Below are 20,561 nucleotides of genomic sequence, written 5' to 3'. Positions count from 1 at the left end.
CGGGGGCCTTCTGCACAGCCTCCCCTGTAGGATAGTTAGCAGGTCCCTGCAGGCAGGTGGGCACTTGCAGGATGAGCCTCCGGTGAACAATATTTAGGAAGGAAGGTCCTCCCCACCGGGTAACGATGACTCACTCCTGCTTCTGAGCCTGCAGCCAGGGCTGGGCCTGAGGCACCTGCTCCAGGCTCAAACCTCAGCACCTCCTCTCCCTCACCCTCCCCGGCCCCCAGGGAGCTGTGGGCGCTTCCAGAGAGCAAGCTTTTTGTGGGAAGGTCTAAATCTCTGCAGCTTGGTGATTCGCTAGTCTTAAAGCCTCCACACACATTACTTGAGGCTGAGCTATTGTCTCTGCGTTTTCTTTTTTGAGTGGGTGGGGAGCCAGATGGGAAGGCTGCAGTGAATGAACTCCAACAGGAGACCCAGGCTGATGTTGTCTGTGATGTGTTTCTCTCCCAGCTCCGGAAGAGAAGGAGGTCATTAAAGGCCAGTATGGAAAGCTCACGGACGCTTATGGCTGCTTGGGGGAGCTCAGGGTAAGATCTGGTAAGTACCCGTTCAGACAGATCAACTGTCAGAACGTCTGCTGCTAGACTTCTGGGGCCAGAGCCTCTCCTGCATTCGTTTGGAAAGACTGCCGGATTTAGGCATTTTATTTTAGCTGTTAGGATCTTCTAAAATGTCTCTTTATTTTGCTGAGCCCGCTCCTCTGTGCCGGGGAGGAGGTCAAGGTGAACGCAGCCTGATTCTCACCTGTCCGTGCTGGCGGCAGAAGGAAGCTCACCTTCCTTGTTTGCCCTCCAGGACCCGAGTTCTTCCAAAGTCGGGTGTGTGTGTGTGTGTGTGTGTGTGCGTGTGTGTGTGCGCGCGCGGGGGGTCCCCCCAGGGGGCTGTTTATCGTTTACAAGGGATCTGTACTGTAGAAGGGGTGGATGTGGGAGGTCAGAAGCCCCCGGACTCACAGGGGTGGCTTGGAGAAGAGCTGGGACTGGGCGTGCATGTTGGCAAGGAGAGCCCCCAAGCACCTGCCATCGATCATCGGGGGGTGGGGGGGCATTTGAAAAATGGGCCATGTGGTCTGACTTTGAAAAGGCTGAGAACTCACAGGAACAAGCAGGCATCCTTGCTCCTATGAGACCCTCGGGGCTGAGCTGTCAGCTGGGCTGCTCTTGGGGGTCGCAGCCTTTCCAGTGGGGACCTGTGTTGCCACCTCTGTGCCCCTGGACCTCCCTTCAGGGTCTAGCCACCCTTTCCTTCCTCCTCTTTCAGCCACCACATTTATGTTGGCTGGACCCAGTGTCTTCAGGGACGTTTAGGGCCCGGGCCAGAGCACAGGTGACATCCCTCCTTCTCAGTCCTGCTCCCCAGAATGAGAATGGCTGGGACTGGACCAGATTCGGGCGCACGGCTTTTCCCCGAGCCGAGCATGCTAGGGCCGCACGTGTCCCACAGCAGCTGTATCCCCAGACCGAGGATTTTTTTAGCCGACAGAGTGGCACTGTTGTTTGTGACTGCTTTTCTGGGTCTTTTCTTTCAGGGGATGGGGTCTCCTGAACTCTGATGCCACTGATTATTTTCTAACAGTGTGTAGGAAAAGCACTCAGTAGCCACATGACAACATGCATGCATTCAATGTCTGTTTTGTGCCCGGGGCTAGATATGCAGTAACTTATTTAATCCTAAAAATAACCCAATATGATACTATGTCTTTCCCACTGCTCCTAGTAATGGGAAGAGGCTCAGAGGGGTAAAGTTACTGCCTCCAGGAAGAAGAGTAGCTAGGATTCAAACCCAGACTGAGCAGCCTCCGTACACTTGCTTTTTCCCTGAAAACGTGCTGCCCACATGGTTTTCTGCGGGACTTTTCCCCACAGTGATTTTAACGAGGTTACAAAACTTTCCTGTGGCCCTTGCCTCCACGACGATGATGTGAGGAAGCCAGCTAACCTTCCACAGCGCGTACTCTGTGCCAGGCACTGTTTTAACATGGTAACTCGGTTCTCCCAACACGAGAGGTGGGTGCCTGTTCCTGTCCTGCTTTCCCCACACAGGCAGAGAAGCTCAGAAAACTTTAAGTGCTGTATTTTGTCTGTTCTGTGAGGTTTTTTTACAGTGTAGTGTCTTGGCTCTTAGGATGTGTTACCATTGTTGACATCTTACAGTTATAACCGGCAGTGGTTTTCTGCTACATGAATCAGTGATCTGTTTTGCATCTGACTGAGATCTGGATTTAGTGCAGGGCCGCAGCTTGGCCAAGGTCAGGCAGTTCTCAAGGGGGTGACCTGGGGTTGTTGTCAACCACTGGGCTGTTCTGTCTTGAAAGGGGACAGAAAAGGTTGAGCTTCCAAGGACAGGAAGAGCAGTACCTTTCCATCATCCCAGAGGAAAGTGTCTTTTCCCTGGACTGTGATCTGAGATTGGCTACAGGGAGTTGCTCTTAACAGCTCCCCAGTCTGAATCCTAGCTACACTTCTGACTTTAACCCTGAGAAATATTGTCAGAGTGGGCCCAGGTGGCTGTGGGGCATCTGGCCCAAGGTCAGGGCAGGCTTCCATGGAATCACCCGGGGCAGGACGTGGAGAGGTGACCACCTGCTGGGGAGCTGTCCCCCTCCCCCCCCACCCCGGGGGCAAGGCCGGGCTCCCTTCCTGCAGCCAGTGCCACCCACCCACCCCTCCCCCAGGAGTGAGCTCGCACAGCCTCTGGGGGCTGCAAGCAAGCAGGCATGGCCCTGGCGTGGAGGGCCGTCAGGTCCCCAGCCCCTATTTCTCCCTTCCTCTGAGTACCCCCAGCCCCGCCTGCCAGAGTCGCCCTCCGGGGGGGCTGCCATAACTCTCTCCGAGGGGGTGAGGATGACTTCCGGGTTTTGGAATGTCAGGATTCTTTGGTCTGTTTTCAACACATTCCTGAAAGAGTCCTAGGGTATATGAAGGATGGATGGAAGGGTTGGGCCTTATCGTCCAGTTTTTAAAATCCCCTTTGGTTACATGAGGGAGTACGTGGCTTTAACTTGATTTTCTTTTCCTGCTGCAAGTTACCGGCCCAGAGCTATCGTGTTTTCTCCTCAGCTGTTGAGGGTGTTTGGGCGGTGCAGAGTGAAAAACCAGTTGGGGATGGGCCTCCCTTTTGACTTTGTTAGGCTGAGGGTCTCTGTACAAAGAAAGAGACTTCCCCTCAGGCTTGTAACATGGGGCAGGTTGTTGAATTTCAATCTACCTAAGTAAAGATAGCTTTTTCATGTTAGAAATTAAGAAACGTGCACAAAAATTGCATAAAAGCTTTATCTCATGTTCCTAGGTTTTCATAAACACCATAAGTCCCTACTTCCTCCCTGAAATGCCAGCAGGAAGGGGGTGGAGCCCCCACAATTAGCCGGGCAGTCGGGCTTCCGGATGCACACATGATACAAAGCATAGAAAGTGAGAGTATAGCAGTCGAAAGAATTTATCCCAACGATTACAGGGATTTAACTCCCTTTTAACCTAAGCTCTCTCGGCCTCCCTGTTTCATAGCCTCAAGGGTTGGATAAAGTGAGGTCTGTAATGAATCGTGTCTGCTGGAGTTGTGTAGTGCACAGCCTGTGAAGCTGTGCAGGACGGCCCTCCTTCTGGAGTTGTGTAGTGCACAGCCTGTGAAGCTGTACAGGACGGCCCTCCTTTTGGAGTTGTGTAGTGCACAGCCTGTGAAGCTGTACAGGACGGCCCTCCTAGATTCTAGTTCTAGCCTCACAACAGACTCACTTTCTGTATTTATTAATCTCTCTAGGGCTGTATTCCCACCTGCAAAACCAGGAGAACTGGCTCATCTCTATATTACATAATTCCTAAGAGATTTATAGGGGAGAATAAACCTGGTCTGAACATGGGTACCGAGGGGGAGGGGGCTGGCCTACAGAGGGGTCCCTCTGGGAGAAGGAGGTGTGGGGTAGGGGTCAGGGCACTGAGTCCTGGTGGGTGGTTAATCTGCAGAGGCTAGCGGAGGGCTCACTGCTGGGCAGTCACTACAAAATGAAAAGTCTCTGGAGAGAGAAATGTGATCGTCTTTAGTCTTGAGATTCAGGGTATGCAGTGTTCTCTAGAAAGTCTTGAAATGATGTGGCCTTCATCAGTCTTAGGATCATTTACGACCTACATCCAGTGCTGTGCTGGTAAATATTGGACATCCAACTCTCTGGGGGCAACAAAGCCCTGATAGGAAGTGTCTGCCAGTTTCCATGGTGTAGCTAACCCACCCCTGGCGGATTTCAGGCTATGGCTTGGAGTTGGGGACAGATGGGCACAGCTGGCTCCCATGAGCCTGTGTAAGCCGCCGCTTTCACGTTCTAGAAAGGGAAGGCGAAAGAGATCCTTGAAACTGCGCCATGTGGGTGCAGGGTATTTAGAACTCTGAGCTGGCTGGTATGGGGGGGAGCCTTGGGGCGCCTCCACTTCAGGGGTGGGCTAGCCTAGAGCTCCTGGGTCCTGTGTCTACAGCTTTAAAGTATGAGTGTCCTGTAAGGCAGGATCGATAAGGGGGTCTTTAGGCAGCCCAGCGTTGAGATTGGCACGAACCTGGCCAGGGGGCGAACTCTAAGGCTGAGCCAACAGAGAAGTGCCAACGCAAGGGAAGCAGGAGGCCCGGCAGCCAGAACACGCCCAGCATTGTCCCCGCACAAACAGCGTTGTGTCTGCGCATGACTCAAGGTGCTCCTAGCGCCAGCCCTTTCCAGCCAGATGACAAACGGCCACAGCGTGACAAGACACGGACCCCGTTGCTGCAGGGCTCAGGGGCTTGGGGGCAGCTGGGCCTCGGAGTTGGGTTTTGAAGGCAACCCTCTCGAGGGAGAGAATTTCTAAATCGACATTGAGGTCTCCGAGGTTGTGTGTGTGTGTGTGTGTGTGTGTGTGTGTGTAGAAGCTAAAAACTTACCCCTGTAACCAATTTAAAGTGGACAGTTTCGTAGCATTAAGAACATCTACGTTGTTGTACAACCATCCCCACCATCTGTCTCTAGAACTCTTTTTATCTTCCCAGACTGAACCCCCGGCCCCACTAAACAATACATATTGGGGTGGTCGCCTCCCATTTCCCCACCCTGCCTGCTCAGGCTGCGGGACTGGTCCGCACTCTGGAGCGGTGTACGTGTCCCTGTGTGTGTGTGATCCCTTCCTGCTCTGGTGTGTCTTTGGGCCTGTGACCTGTTGCTTGTCCTCCCTGTCACCTCCCCTAACTGCAGCCAGCAACCTCTGACCCAGACGTGCTCTTGCTTTGGCCAGAGCCCTGGAACCAGAGTTCCTCCGAGCTGGAAGGGACCCAGAGGCCGTCTGGCGCATTGTTCTCTGAGGCCCAGAGAGGATAGGAGACTGGCCAGAGGCCCCACAGGCCGATAGAGACGTGCAGAGGCCAGAGCCTCAGCTGCTGAGGCCAAAGCAAGTTTGAGTTTTGTCTTTCCCGTGCTAGAAGATCCTTCCTGGTTTTAAGCCCCTGGACTCAGCCTTGACTAATGACTTCTGAGACCCCCCCCCCACTCCCCGCACCCCAGGCCTGGTATTCTTGGCTGGGAGGAAACTGATCCTGCCTTACTAAAAACAAAGCCTAGGTCTTGTGTGCAAGGTGAGCACCCGAAGGGACATCCTTCACACCTGGGGCAGGTGAGTCCCCCCGGCCCCACTATTAGCCCCTAGAGACACCTTCTGACAGGTAGGCCAGGGGGCAGTGACCCCCCCACCCCCACCCCGCAGTCTGGTGCTGGGCTTGAATCAGGACGGTTTCCTTAAAACCTGTAGTACATGGAGTGCATCCAAGGTTGCTAGACAAGATTGGGGAAGGGGAGTCATGCCAGGACTGGAGTGACAGGAAGCCACGCGCCAGGGTCCAGAGGGCCGGGTCCTCCTCCCAGAGAGGCCGTGGCCTGACACAGTTCCTCTGAGGTCACAGAGACTGTCCACGGTACACGGACTTGGTCAGTTCTGAGGAGAACTGTTCCTAGGTCCTCACCTCCTTTGTTTGCCTAAGAATGTCCCTGTGATGAGGGGGCCTGTTTCTCATTCTCCTCCATCCCCTTCCACCTGCCCTTCTCCTGCCTCCAGAATGGGTCACTCCTTGACCCCACTCATGGTGTGTGGCTCTGGGTGGCAGATACCTACAGATGCCAAACAGAGGGCCGGTTCCGCCTACTGTTGTTGGCTCTGGTGAGGCTGCATGTCACCTCGGTGCCTGGGTGACATTCAGTTTAACAAGTCAGGGGACAGCCAGCGGTTGGCTTTTGACAAAACTGGAGGAGAACGTCAGTGGGCCATCAGCTGATGGCATTAATAGTAATTTGATGGATACATTTTGTGATTTTTTTTTTTTAACAGGTAACTCAGAAGGACGTTGAAGAGTGATTGGGCAGCATTTCTATAATGAAGCCCATCGATCTATGAATGTGAACAAGGTTTCTTAGTGTTCACATCTGTAAAAATGAAAAACAGAACTAGACTTGGTACAGGATCTAGTTTCATTCCGTTAATAAATAATATTTATGTGTGGATATAGGAACCAGAGGTCCCATCCACCTTCCCAATAAATCTTTATATTTTCTATGTTAAATCATGTTTAGCAAAGCATTGTGTTTATAGTGTTTGACCAATTTTGTACTAAAAATCATTGCAGTGATAACTCAGGTCTTTTAAACACTTCGAGCGTTAGGATCAAACTGCCGCACAGTCGGGTCAAGAGACACAGAAGCACAAAATATGTGACATTAGGGTGAAATTCACAAGACCTAGGCTTTGTTTTTAGTAAGGCAGGATCAGTTTCCTCCCAGCCAAGAATACCAGGCCTGGGGGACGTGGAGTGGAAATACGAGGAAAATCCCATCTGTTCAAGAAGAACTTATTCATGCATTCCTTGATCAAACCAGAGTCTAGATTCTACTGGATCCTGGTAAAGAGGCCCACAACAGTTTTATTTTTACACGTCAATATTTAGCATATGCTGGAAAATATATTATTCACAACCGTTTGAACTAATGATGAAAACTTGTGGTGTCAGATGAGCAAATGGTACGTTAGTCAGCCACACGCCTAGTGAGACGGTAAGCCGGTGGGACTGGAGACCGCCAGACCTGGGGGCCCGAGGGAGCCGGGGACGTGAGACCCACCGCCTTTGCACTGTGGGTCCAACACAGACTGGCCGCGCACTTGGGCAGATGATTCAGCTCCCCCAGGGGACAGTCCCTCGCGTGTGAAATGGCAGCCTCGTCAGGCACGTGGGCCATCCTTCAGCGAGGATCCAGGTAAAGAGTGCCGGCTCTGGAAGCAGACTTGGTCTGAGTAACTTCCCAGGCGGTAGAGCCCGAAAGTGGGTTCAAATCCCAGCTCCCCCGCTGGGTCACCTTGGGCAGTCTTCTTAACCGCTCTGTGCCTCCAACTGCCTCTCTGTGAAATGGGGCTAAGAGTGGTACCTCCTCCCCGCCCATGGGCTTGTTGAGAGGAAGGTCACGGAACGGTGTCTGGTGCCCGGGAAACACCAGGACCTGAGAGTCCGTTGTCATCAAAGTGCTTGGTTCCAGTGCGCTCCTAGGGTGGATTTTTAAAAATTTACCTGTGCCTTCCCCTGAGCCCCTCGTCCCAGGACTCAGGAGCTCCAATTCTCATTTATTTTAAGAGCGTTTTCATGCCTGCTGCAGCCGCCCCTCCCGAGCCTCCCCCGGGCCACTGCCCTGCACAGGAAATGCCTACTGTCTTCAGAGCCACCCGGGACTCTTGCCAGGGACTCGGTCCCGCCACGCAGGGGCTGTTGAGGAAGTGCTGCTCGAAATCCACTCCACAACTTGGGTGGAGAGACTTAGTTTTCCACGCTTCACCTTGACCCCACTCTCTACAGAATCCCCTCTGGGGCTCGCAGCCTAGCCCGCAGGGGCTGTCCCCTGGCCACGCCACTGGTTGTTCTTGAACTCCGCTTTCCCTGCTCTGAGCACAGCGACAGAGGCAGAGGGGATGCCTGGGCATTGGTTCGAGCACAGGCTATGGGAATGTTTGTGTTTGTGAGGCTATAATTCAGGGACATCAAGCCCACACAAACCCCACCTGTCTTCCAGAAATGACACTTATCCTGCTTAAGAAACTCAGCCCCCCGACAGTGATCACTGTCCACAGCATAACTGCCTTATTCTTTAAAGTAGTTGCTTTAAAGTAGTTTCCTGATAATCTGCCTGGGGAGGTGGGATATGAGCCAATATGGTCGCCTCGTTGGTTCCACACCCCCCCCCTGAGGGAGGTGGGAGCTGTGGAAGGATTTAAGCAGAGAGGGAGGTCTTCCAGCAGGCCACTTCGAGAGGCTACTCCGGTGGCTGAGCTTGGAGGACTGACCCCACTGGGGGGCCCTGAGCCAGGTGGTGCCTGAGGCTTCGTGGAGAGGGCGGATTTGCAAGGCTTTGGGTGGCAGATAGCGGGAGAGGCTGTAGGGCCAGGAAGGCTCCAGGCCAGTGACCCTCAGGCTGGTGGGCAGCAGGATGGCCTGGCTGCTTGTTACAGCTCAGGTGGCTGGCCCCTGGCCCCGCGGTCTGGATGGGACCAAGAATTCGCAGTTCCAGTGGGCTCCCAGGTGGTGATGCCGCTGCTGATCAGAGGCCACCCTCGGACAACCAGGCACCGGGCTTCCGGCTCAGGTGACAGATTCCTGGGGCTGCAAGGGAGCAAACACAGCTGCGTGGTTGCAGTGGCATTGTGGGAGCTTGTCCCCTGCTCGGCTCTGGGCTGCTCCGGCTCAGTGTGGTGCTAAGCCCCCTTGTCTGTTTCCCTTCCAGGTGGCGCTTCCCTGAGCTTCCTGGTTTTGGTGACAGGCTGCACATCGGTGGGCAGAATTCCAGAGGCTGAAATCTACAAAATCACCGCCACCGACTTTTACCCTCTACAGGAGGAGGCCAAGGAGGAGGATCGCCTCACAGCCTTGAGGAAGATCCTCAACTCGGGGGTCTTCTACTTCTCGTGGCCCAGTGATGGGTCCAGCTTCGACCTCACCGTCCGGGCACAGAAGCAGGGCCATGACAGCTACGAGTGGGGGAGCTCCTTCTTTTGGTGAGGGCCCTGGGTCATCTCCTACCACCCTGCCGCCCCCCCATCCCCGTCCCCCTTGGGTCACATGGAGGGTGGGCTCTGATTGGCACCTGTGTCCTTGTTCTCTGCTTTACATCATCCTGGGGTACCTCTGAGAGCCCAGTTGCTCTCAACACAGTGAGAAGAAAGCTAACCCCCCATCCCCTCTCTGGGCTCAGAGAAGGTGTTCAAAGTGGTCTAATATAGATTTAGAAAAGAAACTCTCCATAAGTAAAGAGCATAAGAGCCAACATCTACCGGGTCTTCCTAAGTGCTGGGCCGTGCTCAATGCTCCTGTGATCCTCTCAGCGATCCTGGTTACCCTCTGGTGCACACACATTTACTACTGCTTATATACGGTGCTCATGTTCTAATAAGTTCCCTGCTGGTAATAACTCAGAATCCTCATAGTAACCTATGAGGTAGGGTCTATTTGTTATGCCCATTTTACAGATAAGGAGACTGAGGCTTGAACAAGTGAGGGAATTCGAACCCAGGCATTCTGGCTCCAGATCCTGTACTGTTAATCACCAAGCCAAACCAGCTCCTCCGACAATGGGGAAACTGAGTCAGCCTGCCAAGATGACGTGTAATCATGTGATAAGACATATCCTGAAGCCCAGACCAAGGTGCCTGGATTTCTGTATGTTGAGGGTTATTCGGGTGCTCCTTCATGGACACAGCTAGGTGTGGATGACTGTATAAATATGTAAATTATCTACAGCTCTTTCCGGACGCTGGGGGTCATGACCCTGGCAAATCCTGTTGGGAAGGGGTGGTGCAGTGACTTACATTGACGGGTGCCAGGCCTGGGTTGTCAACTGCTGTAGCCTTCAGATTTGCCAGGAGACGTGTAAGAAGTGAATCAAGCCGACATGATGAAAATCGTGCCATAGAAATTGCTCCAATTTGCCTCATATACTGAATGTTCTTAGAATTCCAGTGCTGGCCCTTTGGAACCACCCGTTTTCCAGCCCTAAGACAGAGTTGGTGAGGCTTACTTAGATCCTTTATTTATGCCTGCCTCCCTCCCTCCATGTGCCCAAACCCAGAAACTCGTAGGTCTCCTTCACTGCAAAAATGTTTTTTTTCCTTGGTGCTTCAGGCCCCCCACCCCTGGCCCGACTTCTGTTTGGAGAAAGAGCCTTCACCATATCCTGCCATGCGCCTCGGCATTCCCTACCCCCAGGCCCTCTTGGACCCTCTGGTTTGGTTGAGTTCTTGGGGCAGTAATGTGCTCAAACTTGAAAATACCTGTGAATCTCCTGCTGATCTTGTTCAAATGCCGATTCTGACTCAGCCAGTTTGGGTGGGGGGCGGGGGGGTGGACACTCAGCATTTCCAGCCAGGTGACCACGGTGCCTCCTGTCCTGGGGTTTGAGGACCCCTCTCTGAGAAACAGGTCCCGGGGATGGTGTTTCTGTGAATCACTAAGTCCATTGTGCAGGGACGAGCTGGTGCCCCTGAAGTCTGCTGAAGTTAGGGAGGCAAGGGCTGTGGATTCTGAGCGCTATCTGTGCTAAGGCCACGGAGCCACTTCCAACAGGGACCGGTGGGCAAGGAGAGGTCTCAGAGGCCATGACATTCCTTGGCAACATCTTAGGACGGTAGGGGATGCCTGGGGAACCGGGTGGCCTTTGTGACTGCTTTTGTCAGGCTTTCTTCTGCGAGCTGTGGGGCTGGAGACCTGGGGCCCCCCCGAGAACAGCAGGAAGGGTGCAGATCACGAGGTGGAGGCTGAGGGGGGGCTGGGGAGGGGGCAAGCCCCAGGTGGACGCCAGACTGTATCTTGAGCTGAGAGGAAGCGGCAGTCTGGAGGGTGCCAGGCCACTGGGTGTGGTGTTTGGGCGGCGCCCACGGAACTGACCACAACTGAGTCAGCCCCGACCGAGCAGTCACGGGCTTGGTTGCTAAAGCCACCATTCGGGGGTGCCGTGTTCCAGGTCTGGACCCACATCTGGAGTCAGATGGGGTCAATACGGAACGTGGGTGGTGAATGGGGGGCGGGGTGTAGGGCGGTGTGAAGTTGTTTTTCCGGGCTGCTGATGGACCCCACCGAGAAGTGCTTCCCAGTGGAATGCGAGCCTGGGAGGAAACTCACAATAGTTTTCCTTTATAGATCTGGGTCCCTTCCTCTGAGGAGAAGAGCTGTCCTCATACAGCGCGCCAGATCAGTGTGGCTACAAACAGGGATTCAGAGTCGACTGTTTGGCAACAGGCTCCTTTGCCTGACCCCTGGTGACTGATGGCGGCCATAGCTGTGTGGCTGGGAGACTGGAATATTCCGGAGGCTTTGCCTTGATGCCAAATGCAGATTTAATTTGTTACTAAAGCTGGTTCATCATCTGAATTTTGGAGAGTGATTCAGAAGAGGAAAACGTGTTTTTGTAAAGGAGTGCCCTGTGATCATCATTTTTCAGGCGGACAGGCACAGTGGCTAGGAAGGCTCAGAAGGGGGCCCCACGTGGCCGCTCCCTGAGGGGTGGGGTTCCTCAGCGACGGTTGGGGAGGCTGGCCTGAGACCTTGGGAGCCTTGCTGCTTGGAGAAGCCACCTGAGACATCAGGGCTCACAAGGTACTTCTGAAGAAATAAGAGAAGGCTGCTATCTCTGAGGAAGGCTCTAGGGCAGAACAGTGCTGCCTTTTTTAAACAAATAGGGCATTGTGATCTAGATTTGCTTAATACCCTGTGGGAGAGAGCCTTCTGGGAAGGTTCCTGCCTCCCTGGGAGTGTCCGAGAGGCCCCGGAAGGTGCTGTGCGGGTCCCCTGAGCACCGCGAATGGAGCTCGGCCTGCAGTGTCAGGGTCCTGGCACCCCTCCGAGGCCTCCTTCTCAGAGTGGCGGCTGGGGCCGAGTAAGGTCGAGTGGGTGTTGGGGAAGCGGAGCGAGCAAGGGGAGGTGGTGGCGAGCGCAGGTGCTGCTGGTACTTGTGGGGCCTTCAGTGAGAGAGGAGGTAGGTCTGGGGCTGGCGGGGCCAGTAAAGAGCGCAGGCCCCCAGCTCCTCGCTGCCGCTTACTGGCTCCCAGACCTTGGGCAAGTCCTTCACTTCCCTGTGCCTCGGTTTCTTTATCTGTAAGATGGGCTGAATGATAATACCTTTCACATAGGGCCTTTGGAGGATGAAGTGAGTTAATCCATCCCAAAGCACTTAAGAGTGGTGCTCGGTGCATTTGCTAAATGTGCTTTTATCCCTATCCTTATCATCATGGACACCAGGGGTCCCCAGAGCCCCAGAACAATCCACCAGATATGGGGACGAAATACTGGAACTTTCATTGCTCTTATTTTAGTCTCATCCTTTTTATAAAAAATATTTTATTTATTTGAGAGAGAGTACAAGCAGGGGGGAAGGGAGGCAGAGGGAGAAGCAGACTCCCCACTGAGCAGGGAGCCCAGCGCAGGCTCAATCCCAGGACCCTGGGATCCGACCTGAGCCAAAGGCAGACACTTAACTGACTGAGCCACCCAGGTGCCCCTTGTCTCATCTTTTTTTCTTTATTTTGGATTGCTTCCTAGTGCTCTCATGGGGATAGGCTATATATACCTCATGGGATATGTATGTCATTTAAATAAGCACGCATATATTTAATGATTATTTTTATCATTTATTATTTAATTACAAAACCTATGATTAAATTTTTTACTGATGGGATTTCTGATTTAAAAATGTGGAGGCGGGGGGTTTAAAGGGAGGCTCCTCCCATGTTCGCTGGAAGGTGGTGGTTGGCTCACACTCCCCGCCGGGCTTTTCATTCGCTGATACTGATGCCCGCAGTGGTTTTGGGAAGGATGCCTCGGTTGATACTGCGCAGCCTCCACTGTCCTGCTGCTTGGAGCGCAGGGCTGGGGTGGGGGGGCATCACAGAAGCATGTGAACCTCCCGGCCCCGGATCCCCAGCACCGAGGCCACTGCGGGTGCCTCCCCCGCCCCGCCCCCCCCCAGCCGTGCACCTGCCCCTCCCCACTCGCTTGGGCGCAGTGGTACCTGGAGGATGCGCTGTGACCCGAGCCGCTGTGGGGCTCTGTTTTGCAGGAACCAGCTGCTGCACGTGCCCCTGAGGCAGCACCAGGTGAGCTGCTGCGACTGGCTGCTGAAGGTCATCTGCGGCGTGGTGTCCATCCGCACGGTGTACGCCTCGCACAAGCAGGCCAAGGCCTGCCTCATCTCCCGCATCAGCTGCGAGCGCGCCGGCGCTCGCTTCCACACCCGCGGCGTGAACGACGATGGCCACGTGTCCAACTTCGTGGAGACTGAGCAGGTCAGTGCCGGGGCCGGTCGGTGGCGCCTGGTGGTTTGGAGGGGACCCGGCTGTGCACGTGCGTTTCCATTTGGGGCAGAAGAGGTCCAGGCATATTGGAGGTCGTTTCTGGTGATCGTGGCTTCTCCCTCTGATGAGAGAACAGAGTCATCGGGGCTCTGCCTGCAGATGTGGCTTCCAGTTGGCCTGGGCTGTCTTTCTTGATACACTTTTGCTGGGGTAATACTGCTTCCCCGAGGTACTTTCAGCTAAAAGGAAGCAGGAATTTTTGCTATGGTCATAAAGGGTGATAGTTATTTCAGAGGGCAGGCGATGGATGAACCAGCAGGGTTGGCAAATCTTCTTAAGACAAAAAGTAGATCAGTAAAGCAAGGATGAGAGGAGAAACCATTTTTTATTCTAAATCAACCGGAGCATGTCTTAGCACCTGGGAGTTGCAAAATCTGCGTGTTCAGCGGCACTTGCTTTCAGCTTCCATGAATATAACCATCTGCTTAATCTCTCATTTTTTTCCCCCCTAACTCATTCCCAGAGATGCTGTCTTACATTGGTTTTTTTTCTCTGTAGGTTGCAAATCTGTAGGCTAAGGCCACCTTGTAGACTGACAGGTGGAATAAATTGTAAGAAAGGCAAGCCCCATGAAAGGCACAGGGGCCGCGCAGCTGTGGGTGGCAGCTGCAAACAGCCTGTTTATTAGCCTCGATGTGGCTTTGCATCCCCTCCTTCTTGCAGCCGTGAGAGGTGTTTTCTACCAGCACGTGAGCCAGTTTAATTCAGCGCAGATCTGAGCACCTGCTTTCTGTGTGTGAGCTGCCCCCTGCTTGGGCTTAAGGTGAGGAGGTCCTCTTGGAGTCAGATGCTGAGGAGGAGGACTTTGGAACGGGAGCTTTCCGATGAGCCGCATCTTGCCTATGACGGCTGTTCATTCTGTCTGCTCTCCTGGATATAAATAATATCTGGCTAAAAATGTCAGAGAAAATGTGGCCCCAAGATGGAGGACATTTTCTCTTTTCTTGCTCATGTCCGTGTGATGGAAAGTACTTCCTTTCGTTTGCATGGCCCCGCCTGCATTACCGCGTCCCATCCTGATGCTTATCCTTCTGTGATGAGCCTTTGAATCAGTGCGTTCAACAGATCGTTATTGTTTATCGCCTGCCAGGGGCTGAGCGCTGTGCCAGGAACTGGGGGCCAGAGGTGCTAAGTGTATTTGTACAAATCAAAAATGCCCATGCCCCCTGAACCTGGTAACTGAAGCAGATGGAAGAGGTTTTCATCCGCGGCACTGGAGCGTGGCCCCAGCCTTGCTCTCCATCCAGCTTTTGGGTAGATAGTCCCTTATTTACTCTTCTTGTTTGGTGCTTCCCAGAGTTGTGAGTTTCAACCATATTTTTTAAAAATTGGGGTCTCATCTATTGTATCCTTATCAAGTAAGTCATTGGAAAAGCACCTGCCCTCCCTATCACTGTTGTTCCTGAGAGATGGGCATTTTAACACTGCAAATCTGAACAAAGTGCCGCAGACAGGGCTTAAAACAACTATTATTTATTGTCTCACGGTTCTGGAGGCCAAAGGTCCGAACTCTGGGTGTTGGCAGGACCATGCTCCCTCTGAAGCACCTAGAGGAGGATCCTTCCTGCCTCTTCCAGCTCTGGGGGCCCCCTTGTGGCAGCCCTCTCATTCATCTCTGCCTCACCTCCATGTGGTGCCCTCTCCCCTTTAACGAGGAGACCCACCCTGTCCAGTGTGTCCCATCTTAACCGCATCTCCAAATAAGGTCACATTCCGAGGTGCTGGGGATTAGGATTTCAACATATCTTTTTGGGGGACACAGGTGAACCCATAGAGACATAATTCAGTGTTAAGGGACAGTGCTTTAAATGCAGTACATTTAGCTTTTTGAAAAATCTTGATACTGTGCTTGCTTTTCTCATTTTTCTACAGACTAGGGCTGGGGACTTTGCTCTGGTTATTTCATCTATGTGGGCCTGGTGACTGGCATTTGTCCCATGTGCCCAACTGCTCGGGCTCAGAGACAGGGACCTTGTTTCCTTGTGGCCGGCCCAGCAAGGCCTCAGAGACACCACCCGCCTGCCCTCTGGCTCCTGGAGCCTGCAGCCCCATGCTATTTAAATGGCCTCCACCTGCCTCCCTTCTCAGGATCGGGGAGGGATTTCCTGGTTCATGCAGCCTTTGCGGTCTTCCTAGTTCATGCTTTCTCTCCCCTTTCCTCTTCTGGACTCGGGATCAGACAGAGGTCTTCTTGATGAAACCCTCAGCCCAACCTTGCTCTAGAAGCATCAGACAAGCCGACAGGCAGCCAGACACCCCCATCTGCTGTTCCCTCAGAGATGGGCGGTGAATGTGGCCCTCATCCGGGACCAGCATGGCTCCTTGGGCCCGTGGTGATTTTGTTTTTACCAGACGTGTAACGGGGCAAGGGGGTCATGGTGGCCTTGCCCCCAAAGCAGTTCTCTGTGGGGCTACTCCCAACAGACCACATGCTCTCCCAGGATGATTCATGCCTTCCGAGAGCCCTCAGACAGTGTGACCACCGTGGTGTGGGGCCAGGGGTGGGAGTGGCAGAGAAGGCCACCCCCAGGTGCAGGGAGGAGTCAGTTCCAGAGCCGACTCCAGGTGTGTCCTCGTTGGCAACAGGGGGGCGGACTCTGAGCCCCCCAGCTGAGTGTGGTTGTGAGCCTGCCCAGGCAGGGAGGCAGCAGGAACAGGACAGGCACCTTCACCGTCCTGGGAGTGCCCCCCTCCGTCGGTGCTCATGGACGCACACAGCACCACGTGGGGCCGCCGTGGGGGGGCAGGAGTGAAGGCGTGCGCTTCCGAGGAAAGCATCCGGCCGAGGGACACCCTGACCGTGCCCTGGGAGCCAGCGCAGCCCGGACGGGGGTTCAGCCACTTCCCGAAGAGGTGGCATCCGCCATAGGCGCGTCGTCCCCTTTCCTGAAATGTTTTCAGAGGCAGGATGAGCGGCCAGGGCTGAAGGAAAGAAGCTGCTCCCCGAGAGACGAGAATCTCGTGTTGCTCCCGCTTGTCCAAGACAGCCATCTTCTCTGTCTCTGCAGTCGTGGAATGGTTTTGTTGACAGCACTTGGTAGCAATAGAAGGGCTTAGGTTGATCTGAGTTGTTTGTTTTTAACAAAAACCTTTTCCTAAGTGGAGTATACATGTAAGCAGTGTTCCTGCCAAGCACACCTCTGCCTTCCTCCCTCCGCCACCTGCTGGTGAGGGGGCTGCTGGGTACGAGCGCCCGGGGAGGATGCGCAGCCTGCGGGCATCTGTGCGCTCGGGGGCAGCTTGGGAGGGGGAGCCACACAGTAACCGTCCGGGAAACCTGCTAAAACCCTGTTGAAGTTGGCCCATCGGGGGCTGCGGGGATGTGATGGGGGCCTAGAGGAGTCACCCCCGGGAGCCCGCATGGCCCGCTCCCTGGCGTTTGTGGAACCGAGACTGTCCGGCCTGGGAAAGGATGGTGCTATGGGGTAGCGTGCACCTGCCTGCAGTCTTGGTGGCTTTGCTCAGGGTGACGGCAGAGTGTGCATTGCTTCCTGAGGCCTTCGAATCAAAGTGATGCCGTGGGCAGAGTGGGGTTGGTTCGTTCCGGTAGCATGGTGTTGCCTGCTTTGTGACCTGACCTTGGAAGAAGGGCAGGCTTTGGAATGTGGGCTCCTCACCAGAGAGTGGCAGGCAGCATCTTGGAGGAAAGTGGGTGCTGGGCTGCAGCAGGAAGGGGTCTCAGCTGGGTCTGCTTGGCTCCTCTGGGCAGTTGCCCATGGATCCCAGGCCCCTGCTACAGAAGTGAGGTTCTTCAGACCCCAGCCTGTGGCCATGTGGGAGTGGGAGTCCTTCACTAAATGCTTGAAGGTGGCTGACGAATTGTTGTGCTGTGCCCCTTTGCAAATGGTGGGACTAGATAGAGAGCAGGTGGGTCCCCTGAGGCGGGGTCCTTCCTAAATTAAATGTTCAGGGAGCCAGAAGAGGGAGATGTTTTCAGCACCACCCACTCTGCCTTGCTTTAACATTTTTCCGAAGAGGAATGAACAAGCTTTCTCCTCCAAGGCAGGCCGTGTGTGTGTGCACGTGTTTGTGCACATGCCTGTGTAGTGAGTAAGTGTGCATGTTCGGGGGGAGGGTTCGTGTGTGTGTGTGCACACACAGGTGTGTGCATTGGTGTGTGGTGTGTGAGTGTGTGTTTGTGGGGGGTGTTTTGTGTGTGTGCATTTGTGTGTGTGTGTGTGTGTGGTGCACGCATGTGTGCAGGTATGGACCTCATCTCCGTCTTCCTGGGAAGAAGCCTGGAGTCCTTTCGGCTCTGCTGTGAGTCATACATGGTAGGACTGCTCTGCAGCCGTGACTCACCATGCAGAAAAACAAACCCCAAAAAGTCCCTTTGGTCTACCAAAAGAAAAAAAAGAAGAGGAAAAGTATTTGGCTATTGAAGATAAGGCCACTGATCAATCCGGGAAGGCGAGGATGTCTGCGTGTCTTCCCAGGAATGCAGCAGACTTGAAGAACACTGGTTTGCAAACACCTCACCTGGAAATGGAAGTTGAGCAAAAGCCTTTCAGAGAAAAGAGTATCTGCTGGCTTGCGAGTCTCCCTGCATTATCTCTTTCTTTTTAGGGTCCTTGGGTTTCTGCTCCCACCACTCCATGAAAGGGGCCACTGGCTTGCCAAGGCCAGGGTGTCCCAGGCCCAGCTTGGGCTCCCCACCGCTCAGCCATGGTGGACAACCTCCCACCCCTTGTGTGCCCCTATAGTCCCTCTCCCCACAGCCTAAGCCCTGCCCCCCCCCCAGTGCTCTGACCCCTGCCCACTCTGTCAGTCCTTTGCAGGGGCCTCATCCACACTCCTGGGCAGTGCTCTCCTGCCCTCAAGAGCAGTGAACCACCGCCCTGCACTGGGATCACCTTCCCTCATTACTCACTCACTCCTCCCTGTGACCAGGTAACAGTAACTTCACCAAGAGAGGGAAACTGAGGCCCAAAGTGGTTAAAGAACGTGCCCAGGGTCACCCTGCAGGGCACATGGGAGCTGGCAGGTAGAAGGTGCTGTCCCAGAGCCCATGAGCTGACCCGCTTCCCTGCTCCACCCTCCTCTCCCCTCCCCCCCAGGATCCCGATGCCCTCTGTGAAAACCGCTTCTGGGAGGCGAGGCATTGAGTCTGCCAGAAGTATTAAAACCTCTGTTCTTTAGCTAGGGAAGGAAAGCACCACAAATCCACTGCTGGCTTTGTCTTATCACCTTGGCAACAAAGAAGGTGGTCCTGATGATGAATGGGACGCAGAACTGGAATATCTTCATGTGGGAGGGAGGAGTGGAGAAATCAGAGGCATCTTTTCTTCCTGTCCCAGGGGTGGGGTCTGGAGTGTCGGGCCTCCTGGGGGGTATTTTCTGAAGCCTGTTCTGCCTGGGCAAGTTCCGTCTCAAGAGGGGTGTGGTCTGATGCTAGAAGTAACTCATTTAGCACGTGTTAAAGTGAAGGGTAATAGTTCCATAGCTTAAATGAGGTCCTGGCACTGTTAAGGGCTATCCTTATAGAGAAATGTTGGCTAAAATTGGTTTCTTTCTCACTAATCTGGACCTGTAAGCTGTTCATCTCCCTGTAGTCAATGTGCCTACATTAGTTTAAGCGATCTGCTACTTTCTTCTGGTTTTGGTCGTTTGTTTTAAGATTTTATTTATGAGAGAGAGAGAGAGAATGAGCACGAGCTGGGTGGAGGGGCAGAGGCAGAGGGAGAAGCAGACTACCCGCTGAGCAGGGAGCCCAGTGTGGGTCTTGATCCCAGGACCCAGCGATAATGACCCGAGCTGAAGGCTTAATGGACTGAGCCATCCAGGTGCTCCTGGTTTTGGCTTTTGGTTTTTATGTTGTTTTGTTTTGTTTTGTTTTTAGTAGAATAATAGGACATAGCAAATTTGCTGGTAGTCCATATCTGGAAACAGACAAGTTCTCAACCCAGTGCTTTTCCCTTTGGACAAAGGAGTTCAACTCAACTCTGTAGCTGCCAGGCTCCCATAATTCCTGTTGTCCCAGGGAGCTGTGCATCCGATGCTCAGGTCCTCTGCCGCTGCAGAATTACTAATGCATGTGTGATCTGAGCGTGATCTGGCCGCACAGAAAGCTACCCTGTAAGGGAGTAGGCTGGTAAGAAATGGAAAGGATCAGCAGCATAGCCCAGGCTGGCCCTGCCAGGCCAGGGTAGAATTACTCAGATAAAAGGCAGTGCATCTGATAGTCGCCGCAGCCTCCCCTCGTGATGCTCAGGACCGCACTTCTCGTCCCTGTAACACTCCCTTGCATACAATGTCGGCGGGGGCTGCAGGTAGATGAGCTGGTACACCCCGAAGCAACGGTGTGTGTGGTGGGGGAGGAGGTCTGTTCTTTAGCGAGTGAGTATCCTCTGCTTCTAGGCAGGCGCTCCCCACTGGAAGCCTGTGGAGGCTGTGCGATGTATGTTGACTTAGTGATGGGTTTAAGAACACAGTGGCATAGGGCCAGAAGCAACTGCAAGTTCAAGTCAAGTCTTGACCTGTGTTGTCAAGTGCAGTGTCAGTAACTCGTGTGATCCACCCGGGTCTTTTGGCCAAAGCTTGTTTGTTTCATCCATCCCTTTGCAATTGCTCTCTGCTACTTAGCTAGTTGACAAGCTGAAAATAGAGGGCTCTAAGGAAAGTCTTAGTTAAATTCCAGAGCACATTTGCTTTTGTTCCTACTGTGGGGAGCGGGGAGGCATTGCTGGGCTTTCCAGGGAGCTGGGTAAGGCTGTGTTTAGTCCCGGGCAGCTGCGGCTCTCCCCAGGAGGCCCTGTGCCCACTCCAGACTCCTTGGAGGCTAGTCAGCCATCAGCATGCCCGTGAGCACACGGGGCTGGCCTTGGGTCAGGGAACAGCGAGGCCAGGCTGGCCAGGGGAGCCGAGGGCACAGAAGTCCGCTGTCTGCCCTTCATTCGGGCTGGTGTCGGGTCTCAGGCGGCCGGATCCCATTACCCGGCCCCAGGACATTCAGTTGCATTGAGGAATACTTTCCCTTTATGTTTCCTTGTGGTGCAGACGATTTACATGGATGATGGAGTGTCGTCTTTTGTCCAGATCAGAGGCTCCGTTCCACTGTTTTGGGAGCAGCCTGGGCTTCAGGTAGGTAATGAAAAAAGTAAGTCACCTGCCTCTCTCTTCTGAACAGCTATGGTTTGTTTCTTTTTTTTTTTTTTTTTTTTTTTTTTTTTTTTTTTT

At 53.8% G+C, this 20,561-nt stretch overlaps 1 protein-coding gene across 2 annotated transcripts in view; it reads left to right on the top strand.

Annotated features, from left to right (window-relative positions):
* The window catches only part of SYNJ2 (synaptojanin 2), a 96,482-nt gene that overhangs the window by 25,417 nt on the left and 50,504 nt on the right, over nt 1-20,561 (top strand). The window contains exons 2-5 of one of the 2 annotated variants that reach the window (XM_044917356.1): nt 457-543; nt 8,768-9,038; nt 13,091-13,316; nt 20,382-20,465. In XM_044917356.1, the coding sequence (XP_044773291.1) occupies nt 457-543; nt 8,768-9,038; nt 13,091-13,316; nt 20,382-20,465 (668 nt within the window). The remainder of the gene's footprint in view (nt 1-456; nt 544-8,767; nt 9,039-13,090; nt 13,317-20,381; nt 20,466-20,561) is intronic. The other variant, XM_044917357.1, reaches the window with a different exon arrangement.

Source organism: Neomonachus schauinslandi, chromosome 8 (assembly GCF_002201575.2).
Source record: "Neomonachus schauinslandi chromosome 8, ASM220157v2, whole genome shotgun sequence".
Lineage (NCBI taxonomy): Eukaryota > Metazoa > Chordata > Mammalia > Carnivora > Phocidae > Neomonachus > Neomonachus schauinslandi.
Note: the sequence above shows the minus strand (reverse complement) of the source record. Positions and strands in the feature narration are given on the sequence as shown.